The sequence below is a fragment of the Haliotis cracherodii genome, unplaced genomic scaffold, assembly GCF_022045235.1.
Source record: "Haliotis cracherodii isolate W230 unplaced genomic scaffold, xgHalCrac1.p SCAF_3, whole genome shotgun sequence".
In the NCBI taxonomy this organism is placed as follows: Eukaryota; Metazoa; Mollusca; class Gastropoda; order Lepetellida; family Haliotidae; genus Haliotis; species Haliotis cracherodii.
The window spans coordinates 42372626-42385326 of record NW_027266286.1 but is presented as its reverse complement, the minus strand read 5'-3'; the positions used below and the strand labels follow the sequence as shown (position 1 = coordinate 42385326).

At 39.5% G+C, this 12701-nt stretch overlaps 1 protein-coding gene and 1 long non-coding RNA gene across 3 annotated transcripts in view; both read left to right on the top strand.

The window, feature by feature from the left end:
* Positions 1-12701, top strand: part of LOC139474497 (uncharacterized) — a 187731-nt gene that overhangs the window by 169883 nt on the left and 5147 nt on the right. For both annotated transcript variants that reach the window (XR_011653984.1, XR_011653985.1), the window contains exon 4: positions 11966-12044. This is a non-coding gene — a long non-coding RNA (uncharacterized lncRNA). The remainder of the gene's footprint in view (positions 1-11965; positions 12045-12701) is intronic.
* On the top strand, positions 6598-7992 carry LOC139474013 (uncharacterized). Its single transcript, XM_071256870.1, has one exon. It carries the CDS (start codon positions 6598-6600, stop codon positions 7990-7992), a length of 1395 nt encoding a protein of 464 aa, XP_071112971.1.

The following is a 12701-nucleotide window of genomic DNA, read 5'->3' as shown; positions in this document are numbered from 1 at the left end:
AATGTGTTCCAAATAGTTGTACCTAGATGCAGCCTAAACAGATTCAGCCCTTCCTCTCATGCTTCCTAATGCCCAATGGCAATTAAAGATACTTATCACCACACGAATATCGGTGACCTTTAACCGAAATGATAAATTTACGAGTGTTTATATATTGCGTTGAAGATGCTGATACAGCTGACGGAAACAAATGATTACTATTATCATTATACCTTCAAAGTCGCTGATGCGTTCAGAGCCCATGCGTGCTGTCTATATTTAAGTACTACGGTTAGAAATCAAATTAAACAAGACCTCTACAGAAAGTTGACAAAGGGGAAATGATGTCCTACCCAAATGTCCATGTCACCGGTTACTGAAAATTAAGTGTTCCTGTCAATACATTAACATATCGCCTGTTAGTTTCCTCTGTGATGGCGAAAATTGCTCCCGTAGCAGATGTCCGCCTTTGCCTACCACGGTGGCCTTGTTCGCACTCATTCACTTATTGAGTTTAGAAGACTCCAGGAAAAAGCCTCAGTTGAGGCAATTACCAAAACATGATTAATTCTGGACAAATATATTCTTCCCATGGAGAGATGTTCAACGACACCAACTCTGGAAGCAACAATAGAAGGCGGCCCATAAGGTGACCCGTCCCAAAGGGGTTGCAAACTCTGATCGCCCCCATCATATTTTCTGCTCAATTAAGTTTGCAAACTTGGAGTTTACTTTACCATTGAATCGCCTAATCTCTTTAGTAGCCCAGCCTCGGGCAGTTACGAAGCGGCCATTGTTCGGTCCATTACATCTCTCAAGGGGCTGGACTACTCCGAGCCGAATGGCGACCACGAGAAAGACCACAGCCAGGAATCAGCAATCAATATTAGGCTGATGTTGAGCGTCATTTGTATCGGTCATTGAATATGGCAGGTGCAGTCAACCATACCTGCTAACGCGTTTTAATCGTCAATAAACATGTCTGACTTGACGAGCATGGAGTGTGGGCTCCCATAGCTTTCCTTGCATGTCCTAGGGTCATCTTTATTAGATGTTGGGTTCAACTGACGTGTTAATTTACTCACGTTTGTTATTGCAGTTTGATGGTTATGGCACACAGTCTGCTTTATGGCTGGTAGTCGTGGAGGATTTACCGAGAACTTGTCTGTTATTTAATTTATTCTTGAAATCATTAAAATAGATTATGGAAATAAATGAATACTTGTTCTTATCTTTACCTGTAAATTTCGCGGGTTTAAATAATAAAATGTGTCGAATTTGCATTCAATTAAGCGGTTAAATTTGATTTATACCATGGTTTAACATACAATGGAAATAACATTATTTGGAGTCAGTTTCTTCAGGACGAGTGTTCAGACCAAGTCAATTCTGTCGTTACATTATTCAGTGCCGCTTGGATGGTTTGATATGATGTAGTTTCTGAACACAGGACTTTACTGGACTGAGTTTGAACGTCTGTTCAAGTCGTTACAGTGATGGTTTCCCAACATCACAGTTCCATTCTGCCATCGTGTAAATTTACTCCTAAAGTTAAAAAAAAGGAATAGTATTTTTACCAAAAGTATAGTATCATTCTGAAATTAAACGCATCAGATGTGCGTGGATGTGTGGAATAAACCGACCAGGACTTAAATGACAAAAGACATGAAGTTAATAATTTTGTTGAAGGTATGTTTGTGTAGCATAACATAGGTGTCTAGATGCCGCCAGTGATCCATTCAGATATTTTTCACCACTATTTTGTCAATGGAATCTGTTAGGGCTGATAAGGGGACTGATATTCTCCAGCGTTGACGCTTTATATTCAAGTTGAATGTGTCGTGTTGTTAACTGCATAATAATGACATCAGGAGTAGTCAGTATGACGTCACAAGGCACCTGACCTAACCGCCTTGGTCAATCAGATATTAGCTTTCAAAAACCGTCATTTATTCAGATTACGTATAAAAATAGATTCAGGCTAACAGGATTAAGCTACATCAGGTTGCATCTGTTCAGACTGTCTCCCAGGGAGACCCTGAAACAAAACTATCTGAAACAACTAAGAAATGGACAACACTTTGGCAAGTCTAGATTTCTTCACATTCGGAAATTCTCTATGTTCAGAAATCAGGATAATGATAATTTATGTATTTTTTGTTCCTTTCTGGTATATATTAAAAGAAATGTCATCAAAATAAATCTTTAAACATATTTATTTCAGAAACTGCCAATGTTCTTACTGTTAAAACGGTATAAATCATAGAGAGTTATCAGCCGGTTCGTCAGCTGGTTACTATATAAGGAACATGTTGCAATGCTAAGGTATAAAAGCTCTTGATATCTCACTTTGAAACCTGTTCTTTGCACGTGGACTAATGACATAATCTATTAGCACAATCTCTCATCAATCAGAACTCTGACATTTCCATTCAGACTCCTTCCATAACAAAGACGGTACGACACACAACCTCCCTGGGAACACGTGCCTTTAACGTTAAACTTTGGAAACAGTGTTTCAACACATCGTACAGATAATCCATTTCATGCGTACTCTGTGAGCCTTTATTGCCATCATCCTGAGATAAAGTGATTAAAGTGTCAGCCACAGACCCGTGTGGTGTGTTCCACGCCAATGGACCAAGTCGTAAAACAGTGAACAATTAACGATGCTGTATTAATAGGTTATTGATAGTGAGATAAGCACTATCGACAAATCCATCGTACGTATCGTCATATTCCCTTGAACAGCTGGTCTCGCTAAGCGTGTGCGATCGTCATCATGGCTATCAAGTGATGATAAAACTAACGGGATTAACGCGATTAGATGAAAATGCAAATATTGTCGATGGTTTTCCCGATCCTCGTTGAGAATGCTCACAGTGGACAGATCGTGATAGGAACAATAGCTGACGGGCAATGTTTTCTGTCAAACGTTGAAATCCTCACATGATAATGATGAAATACATTGATGGAGCGTTACGGGACTAGGAGTGTGACAAGGGTCTGCTCCCTTCCCCTTCTTTTTAATGATTCTGTCTGAATAGCTGAACACGCAACTCTGTTCAATTGCTTTCTGGTTTCAGTAATTATCTGTCAGTGTTATATATATAATTTCAATTATGAAATGTCTTCAGGTTTAAGAAAATATGACTGTAAGACAGAGCGAAAGTTGTAACTATATAGTTACACATTGTACACATCCCTGAGATACAGATGCAGTCTAGTCTATGGAACGCCTACACGTATATAAGAGCATAAGTGTATTTAATAATTGATTCAGTTGAGACATCCAGAGGGATGGCTATACTCAGTTTGAAGGAGTCAAGGATTTAATCCAGCGGTGAAGACCATCATACCTGCAGTACATACGTTGTTAGATGCTGATACCATTGGTGCGCATTGCAAGTATTGACAGCAATAACTCACAGTACTCCTCTTTCCACACAAAAAATTATCAAAAACTTTAAACAATGAATAAAATCTGTGTCGGGTTGGCATTAAATAACATAAGTCTTGAATATAATGGTAAAGGGGATCCAAGACATCCCTGACACATTATTACGACATTGGCATATACAGGATAATTGAATATGTAGCATTTATTATTTTCCAATACATTACAATTTTCAATATGCTGAACATAATTTAAACTTAAATCTGACACTTAACTTTTGAAACTGTTCTATTTTACATTAAATTTCATGACATCCTCGCGTGTTCGATTTAGAGGTTTGCCAGACAGCCTGGGATCATGATTTGTAGTGCATTCGCCAGAATCATATTATAAACGTCAGTTTTTATATTTTAAAAAAGATGTCATTTATTTAGAATAATTGCATTTGCTACTTCAATTGTTGACGGAATAATGCTGTATATTTGTTGAAGTCGTTAGTATTGTAAATACCGCCGTGCTATCGATTAATGCGGTGTCAGTTTCATTCATTTCATTCAGGTCTTTGTGTCAGCGTGTTTCTGCGGTAGACCTAGGAGATGGGGATTTAGAGATAAGCCAGAGTCAAGGGACTGTTCTTGTATGTCAGTTCAAACATATCTTTCATCTTCAAATGTCTCAGGTACTTCAGACTATTTATGATTAATATATGCCATATCAACAGCATTTCACTGTTCCATTTGTCTCCGGTTTCTTAGAGAGTGTTTGGCTAAAATCAAGGCGACACTGACTCCCTGTATGGATCCTACTTATTATTCCAGTCAGGCCAACTAACTTTTTTCGATCTCAGACGAAGGGGGGTAACTCTTAAACAGTCATCACAAGTCATTGCGCTAAATTGATCTCTGAAGAAAGAGTCAGGCAGGCGCCCAATCAGCTCAGATCGATTCGTGCGGAGAGGATCAGAGGGGTATCGAGGGACTTTGCCCCATCAAGGGGTTCCAGCTGAACCCTGACCTCAGCTTCAGTATACCACGGCCAGCCAATAACGGTGGCAGATTTTATTTGGCGGAGGCTTGAAGCATCTGCTAGAGTCCTGATACCGCAATTTTGACTGCTTTATCTTGGATTAGACCGGTCCCTTGAGATAATGTCTTTGCCCGTAACCATGTATCCACGATCGGAAAATTATCCTTCGGAAGGCCTTATCAATAGCATGAGCTAAAGACATTTGCCTGCTGCTGCGACTCCCATCATGGGGGATACGGGCAGACGTCAAAATGACAAATTGATTGAAAGGCAGACGACAGCCCAGTCTAGTGGCGCGCGCGGGAAAATCCATTGGGATTTGCCCAACATGATCGCCAAGCTCCAATGCTAACAAGCGCGGAGTGGGCCAGATATTAATATGCTCTATGATGAGCCATCTTCTGGAGAATGTCAGAAATGTAATGGGCGATTTGACGAGATAGTGTCAGCGCAAATTTGAAAACTTAGACAAACGAGGATTGCAAGGCAGCATTTCGATGTTTGCGGAAGATCCGGTCGCATATCTTGCCTCATCTTCAACTTCTTGTGGCCACGAGCCCTACTCTCCAATGGGACCGGCCAGCCTCGATCTGAGTCTCAACCAAAGACTGATATGTATGCATCAGGGCGCACGCGAGCTGAGATGCACGTGCATTCGCATATTGCTCTGGCCAAAATAAATTGGAGGACACCAGAGTTCATATCCTGCAACTCACCTCCCCATCTGTCGTAGTGTATAGTTCCTTTATTTCACAAGATGTTCGGTGCGAAAGTTTCACTTTTATTTGATTTCATTTGTGATAACCCGGAATTGCATTCAACTCACGATCCTCGTTTGTATACTCGGGCCCCGTCTCAGGTTTACAAAGTCACAAAGACAAATCGGGAAGTTTCTTTGTCTTCTGTCCGTCTGTCGGACTCGGGGGTCCAAATCAGGGTTAAGAAAGGATTAAATCTATGACACCACCAGGAATCTCCGATCAAACCTTGGTGCAATTGCTATGTATTTGACTGGTCGGAAACGTGTTTGTTGAGGAGCGGAACAGCTAAATGAAAGCCCCTTAAAACACGGATGATTAAGATGGGATTTGATTAACCATTTCCATTGTGCAGTTCCTCTTACAGGTGACACATTGTTGAAATGCTCTCAGGGCTTCTGTCCCATTTCTGAAAGACTTATTTTTGTTAAAAAAAATAATATCCGTAAAACTAATGGCCAGGATGCAATTGACAATACTTCAGTTTGTGGTTGAAACGTTAATGTTATAACCTTTGAAAGTTTTGACTGTAGACCAGCTTTGTCATATGCTACTGAAAATGTTAGGAACCACACAATTGTTTTATACCACTAAAGTTAAGTAATCCTTTGTAGCATGAGTGAGTTGGGTTTAACGCCGCTTTTAACAGTATTACAGTTATATCACGGCGTGTCAGCTTAATGTTGGAGGAAGCCCGAAGTGATGCAGGTCTCAGACGTTTAACACTTCGGTGAAACCCATGAGCACGGGTATGGTGCTGACAAACCTAGAAACATAATCGTGGCGAACCGGGATTCGAACCCACAATCATAGGTTTCTGGCGTGCCCAAGGGACGCAACTCTGCACAGCGAATCGCGGCGCCTTAGACAACTGGGCCACCCGTGTCCCCTGTTGTAGCATGACAGAATAATTATAGTAATATGAACGTATTGGGTGGTCCTTAACTTTATTTATTACTGTATATTATATATTGTTTGCATTTACCGTTATGCAATTCACCAAGGAACACAGTGTGATTTTACTGTCAAATCTCCTTCATCAACCACCAGCTTGTCAATCGCCGTGTGGATTCAAAACCATGTTGTGTTATAACTTGTACCTAATTAGAACCTTGTTACAATTTCAATAGTGTTTCTTTGATACACTGTGGAGGTACACCAGGGTGGAAAGTCGAATTTTGACAAAAGTTTTATTTATCACAACAACATACAACAACAACTACAACCACTGCCACAATCACTTTTACAACCACAACCACGGGCACACCCGCTGCTACAACCAAGGCAACAATCACTGCTACAACCACGACCACAATCACTGCTACAACCACGACCACAATCACTGCTACAAGCACGACCACAATCACTGCTACGACCACGATCACAAGCTATGTTACAACCACGACCTCAATCACTGCTGCAACGACGATCATAATGATGGCTACAATCATGACCCAAATCACTGCTACAACCACTGCTACAGCCGTGACCACAATCACTGATACAACCACGACCTCAATCACTGCTGCAACGACGATCACAATGATGGCTACAATCACGATCCAAATCACTGCTACAACCACTGCTACAACCACAGACACAATCACTATTTCAGCTACAACCACGACCACAACCACTGCTACAACCACGGGCACAATCACTATTTCAACTACAACCACGACCACAACCACTGCTACAACCACGGACACAGTCACTATTTCAGCTACAACCACGACCACAACCACTGCTACAACCACGGACACAATCAATATTTTAGCTACAACCACTACCACAATCACTGCTACAACCACGGGCACAATCACTATTTCAACTACAACCACGACCACAATCACTGATACAACCACGGACACAATCACTATTTCAGCTACAACCACGACCACAATCAGTGCTACAACCACGGACACAATCACTATTTCAGCTACAACCACGACCACAATCACTATTTCAGCTACAACCACGACCACAATCAGTGCTACAACCACGGACACAATCTCTATTTCAGCTGCATCAACAGACACAATCACTATTTCAGTTACAACCACGACCACAATCAGTGATACAACCACGACCACAATCAGTGATACAACCACGGACACGATCTCTATTTCAGCTACAACCACGGACACAATCACTATTTCAGCTACAACCACGGACACAATCACTATTTCAGCTACAACCACGACCACAATCTCTTCTACAACCACGGACACAATCACTATCTCAGCTACAACCACAGACACAATCACTATTTCAGCTACAACCACGACCACAATCAGTGCTACAACAACGGACACAATCTCTATTTCAGCTACAACCACAGACACAATCACTATTTCAGCTACAACCACGACCACAATCAGTGCTACAACAACGGACACAATCTCTATTTCAGCTACAACCACGGACACAATCACTATTTCAGCTACAACCACGGACACAATCACTATTTCAGCTACAACCACGACCACTATCTCAGCTACAACCACGGACACAATCACTATTTCAGCTACAACCACGGACACAATCACTATTTCAGCTACAACCACGACCACTATCTCAGCTACGACCACGGACACAATCACTATTTCAGCTACAACCACGACCACAGTCACTGCTAAAACCGCCACCACAATCACTGTTTCATCCTTGACCATAACCACTGCTACAACCACAACCACAACCACTGCTACAACCATGGACACAACCACTGCTACAACCACAACCACAACCACAACCACAACCACTGCTACAACCATGGACACAACCACTGCTACAACCACAGACACAACCTGTTGCTTTTTACGATCTTAAAAACATTCACGCGAATCAATTTACATGTCCTTCCTAAAAGGTTTCATGTACATGGTATATATAGTTTGACCTCGTTAGTATGGAACTGATTAATCTGGAAACCCCGTCTTTCGGATGTTTACTGTTAGGAACATGTATACACGCTAAAAGAAACCGGAGACTCCTTAACCCGGACTATATCACTGCGAATGGTACCGTCTGAATCAACGAATTTTAATTATATGTCAAAATCGTGCCAGACTGAAACGAAGCATATTATAAAGGAAAACAGTAGATCGTATAAAGTACAATAAAATTATTTCCAATCATAACAATAATAGGTAAACCTTTCAAAATCACAAAACATGCTGAACACGTTTCGATGCTTTAGAATTTAATCAGACCTAAGGACCGTCATCCTACAGTCGTTGTACGAAAACTACAACTCCCAAATGTCATTCTATGCATAGCAAAATAAATGGAAAGTCATTGCAATATACAATTAGAAATCGAAAGCAAGTTTTTTCAAACTACCGTTTTATAAGTTACGAACAAGTGCCATACCCAGCTCACTCGCTAAAATGTACACTGTCGAAACCGTTATCCTAAACAGTGAGCTAGGTATTTGGCGTTACAGTGTGAGAGATCGTCGTCCACATGCGATGGGCCTAGCGTTAACTATGACCCGCACGTGCCGTTCATACGTGTTTGAAAGGTCAGCTTCAAGGTCATGTTCTAATTTCACTCGCCATATGTGTTTTGGGGAGTTTTAATAGTCTCATTTGCGGACAAAATATACCGGAAAACACCACATAATGAAGTAATCAATTACGATATAGTCGTCAGGTGTTTCCCCACCGTACAGGTGCGCGAAGGCAAACTTTACCAGGAAGATTAAAAGGAAAGGATAGGATTCATTTCGGGTAAAAGGTGTGTTGTCAGTGTTTGATTTACCGGCGAGCAAGGGACATACATCTTGTAGTTTTCGCTTCGCACTCCTCGGGTAATAACACCTATTGAAACGCAGGTTTAATCTGTATTGATATACCTGCCACACTTACTTGTGACAGGTGAAAATCTCTTTGATGATTGCCGGTACACTTTATCATGTAAACAATACTAAACGAAATACCGGTTTGAGCCAAGAGCAGAATACCACTGGCCTTTTTCGCGTTACCCCTGTCCAAACATAAGCCCTTTAAATAACCCACTTGTGGCTAAAATATATATAGATATAGGTGGAAGGACAGAAACTAGGCTTAAATGCAGTGTGATCTCTGTTTTCCCAGAAAGCGAATAGCGTAATTACGGAAGCAAACATCTTTCATCTTTGGTGCAAGTTCATATATCACAGAAAATATATCACTTTTTCACTTCGGTTCACAATCGGTTCACTCACAGTTGATATTAATGTTATCATTCCTACTTCAATTTGCCAATACCGGTTTCGAGTATTTACACATGTGTGTAGAAATATGTTAATTTAGTTGGTTTGAATCGCTGGTATTTAATTGGCCTTGGCGGATCCAGGAGGCGAATCGTAGTGGGTTTGATCTTCATTAAACGATCTTACAAAAGAAATATTCAATTATTTAGAATAGGTTCTGTATAAGATACGTACTATTTTCATCAGTTTGATTATCTTTACAAAAACGGATATAATAATAAAGACTATATATAATTAATGTAAAGATATGAAAAACGTGTTTCCCTATCTAGCGATGTGTGTTTTAAGTAGCTATAAACGTGTGGGGCGGTAATATGTGCAGGTATCTAATATTAATATATGAAATATAAGTTGATTAAAACGTATTTTACTGTTCTACTATTATCAAAAACATTCATTATTATGAAAATGTTTTTCTCACTTGAGGTATACCGGTAAATACCACTTAAATCAAACAACGCCATGTACCAATTGATATGAAATGTAACCCGGTTTTCATCGCGAATTGGTGTAATTTGATACCGGTTAATCCCACTTATTAGATATCTTTCTTTGGTGTGTCGGCTCTCCTTATACCCATTAACTTGACTAATGCTATATCCCGTATGTTAATTAACATTAGAATCTAGTTTAGCACACAATAAAAATGCATATGTTGCAGACTTAGTTCTATTTCTTTGCTTCATGTCGTGGTTTTTCAACAAATATGTAAATACAATTTGATTTTATGACGCTACGTCATAAAATCTTGAACTAATCATATCAGAGTCATAAAAACACATCTCTTAAAATTCAGAGTGCCCTTAACTGTTGGATTCAAAGTGTGTTTTTAACATAGCATTCCATAAAACATATACGGCTGTAATTCATTCACGTACAGTTCAGAAAATAATCAAGATTCCAATTTGAATTGGAAGCCCCTATATGGTATTTGTGTCGCTTGGCATATGAGGAAAATAATGAAATCCGGAGGTTTATTCCTTTTTATTACTCAAAGAAATCTGTCACAAAATAGCACGGAAGAGGATCCGTCCTTGAGCAGTGCGTACCTTGTTTCTGGATTGGACAATATCAGTTGGTCTTAAGTATGTCGGTGCTACAAAAGAACCTATTTGACGTGGTATTGCTGAGACACACGGAGAACCAATACTGTAAAATAACAAGAAAAAACTGGAATATAACTATTTCTCATGAAGCTCTGTCTTTGTTTAGGAAATAATACGACAGCCATAGATATCTCTTCGGAAATAGACTCCCGGTTTTATTTGTCCTTCTACCATAGGGGATGTTTAGCGTTTTTGAATGTTAAACCTGTTCTTGGGGACACGGGAAGGACAGCGGTGGGATAATAAAAGGATAAGAACATCTTGTTCGCAGATTTACCATTGAGAGAACATAAGTCCAAGATCAAGACAATAATCACAAGAACAAATCTTGTGTGTTCCGGTTTTCCTCACAGCGGGTGGGGATTTGTCTAACAATATCACGATAATGTTCCCTTGCTTGCAACAGTTGAATTAGATGGTGGGTGGATTAACATGTTGGCCGGGAAACGTCTTGTGAAGTGCGGGAGAGGTAGATGGACGGGCAGTTTCCTTAAGGGTATGAGAGGTAGATTAAAGGTGCAACTCAGGTGCAAGGTTTTATGCTATTGTTACTACTAATGTCTTTCTTGTACTGTCTGTTTTACAATACATCAGTACAATGGGGATTATTTTGTGGTTTCCTGTGTCTGAGGACCGTGGAATCTGACAGTTGTTGTATTCAATTATATGTTATTCATTTTCCATTTTTTGAATGAGTGAGTTGAATTTACGCCGCTTTGTAATTGGAAGGCGACTGACGCTTCAAAAACCGTATAACGTTACACAAATGATTCGAATATCTTCCAGCAAACATTTATAAAGAACAACCCATAAAAAATGACAAAACTCTTTTAATAAATATAAGACATATATGCTAAAAACTTACGTTTCCGAAATATAATCAGCACCATCAAATAAAAGTCATCATAAATATCAATAAACAGCTCATAAGTTTAATTTCATTTTTATCTTTTATTCAATTATGGTAATCATAATCAAAATAATACTAAAATAGACTTAAGTTTGATTTGTGACATTTGTAATTATTAGTCAGAAGCTGATCAGTATGGAAGAACGAAGATACCAGATGATACCTATTCTATTGTCTCCATTCTCGTTTGTCTAAAAAACAAATTTTATTACCATGGGATGGTTTCTTGCAAAACTTGAATATTTATCACAATTAATACACTTTGACAGTGTGCCAGGTATGGCATTAACTTTGACGCCGCTGATATTCTTGTCAGGTTTAGAAATAGAACCACTGGTGTTTTTGCCTCCGAAATAATACGCCCTCGGATACATAAATGTGCGGTTGCTTTCTCAAATGAAGAGATATTTGCCTGGCCAGAAATTAATCATGATAACATTCGAGGAAATCAAATTTTGAAGAAAACCACAGCGCTTCCTTAGTCATTTTTCATGTTAATTGTAACAGAGTCAGTATTCTTGCATCTTTCAGACTATAATCGCAGAGGGGATGCATGATGAAGGGGAACTCTGTAAGACAGCATGAAGAGGACGGTGATGAAGAACAAAGGGTTAGGATCACACTGTATGGTTATTGAACATCATATACACCCTATTTTATTTAATGGTTTTTTTTAGAAATTCGGAGTGGGTCGTGTGTGGGATGTTTACATGATGCATATCCTAGGTGATATTTCAACAGAAGTATGGAGTGTTTAACGCCTCGTCTTTTGGCTTCCTAGATCAAAGTGTTTTGGGGAGGCGTGTAGTGATGAATAAAGTAGATATTGGACCGACAGTTCAATATTCTGATTTTTTTTATGGGGTTGGCTGTGTGTTTTTGTCGGTCACTGCTTAAGGTATACACTATTTTTCTGTGAAAGGGGTAGCCAAAGAATTATACTACACAAATGAAGTAAAGGACACCCCGATTATGTTTCATATTAGTATGGTTAATCTGTCCTGCAAACGAATCGGATGGTCCTTAACTTCTTTTGAGTAGTATAATTTCAGGACAGTTGACATGTCCAGCGGAACTTTCTTGAGAACAAATGTTGTTTTTTGTCAAAACAATCCCAGCCAGTTAGTAGTTGAAGTAATAAATGAAACAAAAGATCTGGTAGATCAACATTTAGTCCAAGAAGATTATCTTATATTTAAAATTATATATACCTACTAAATAAAAAGTGAAATCCGAATGGAGCCCAGAACAATGCTGGGGAAATCTA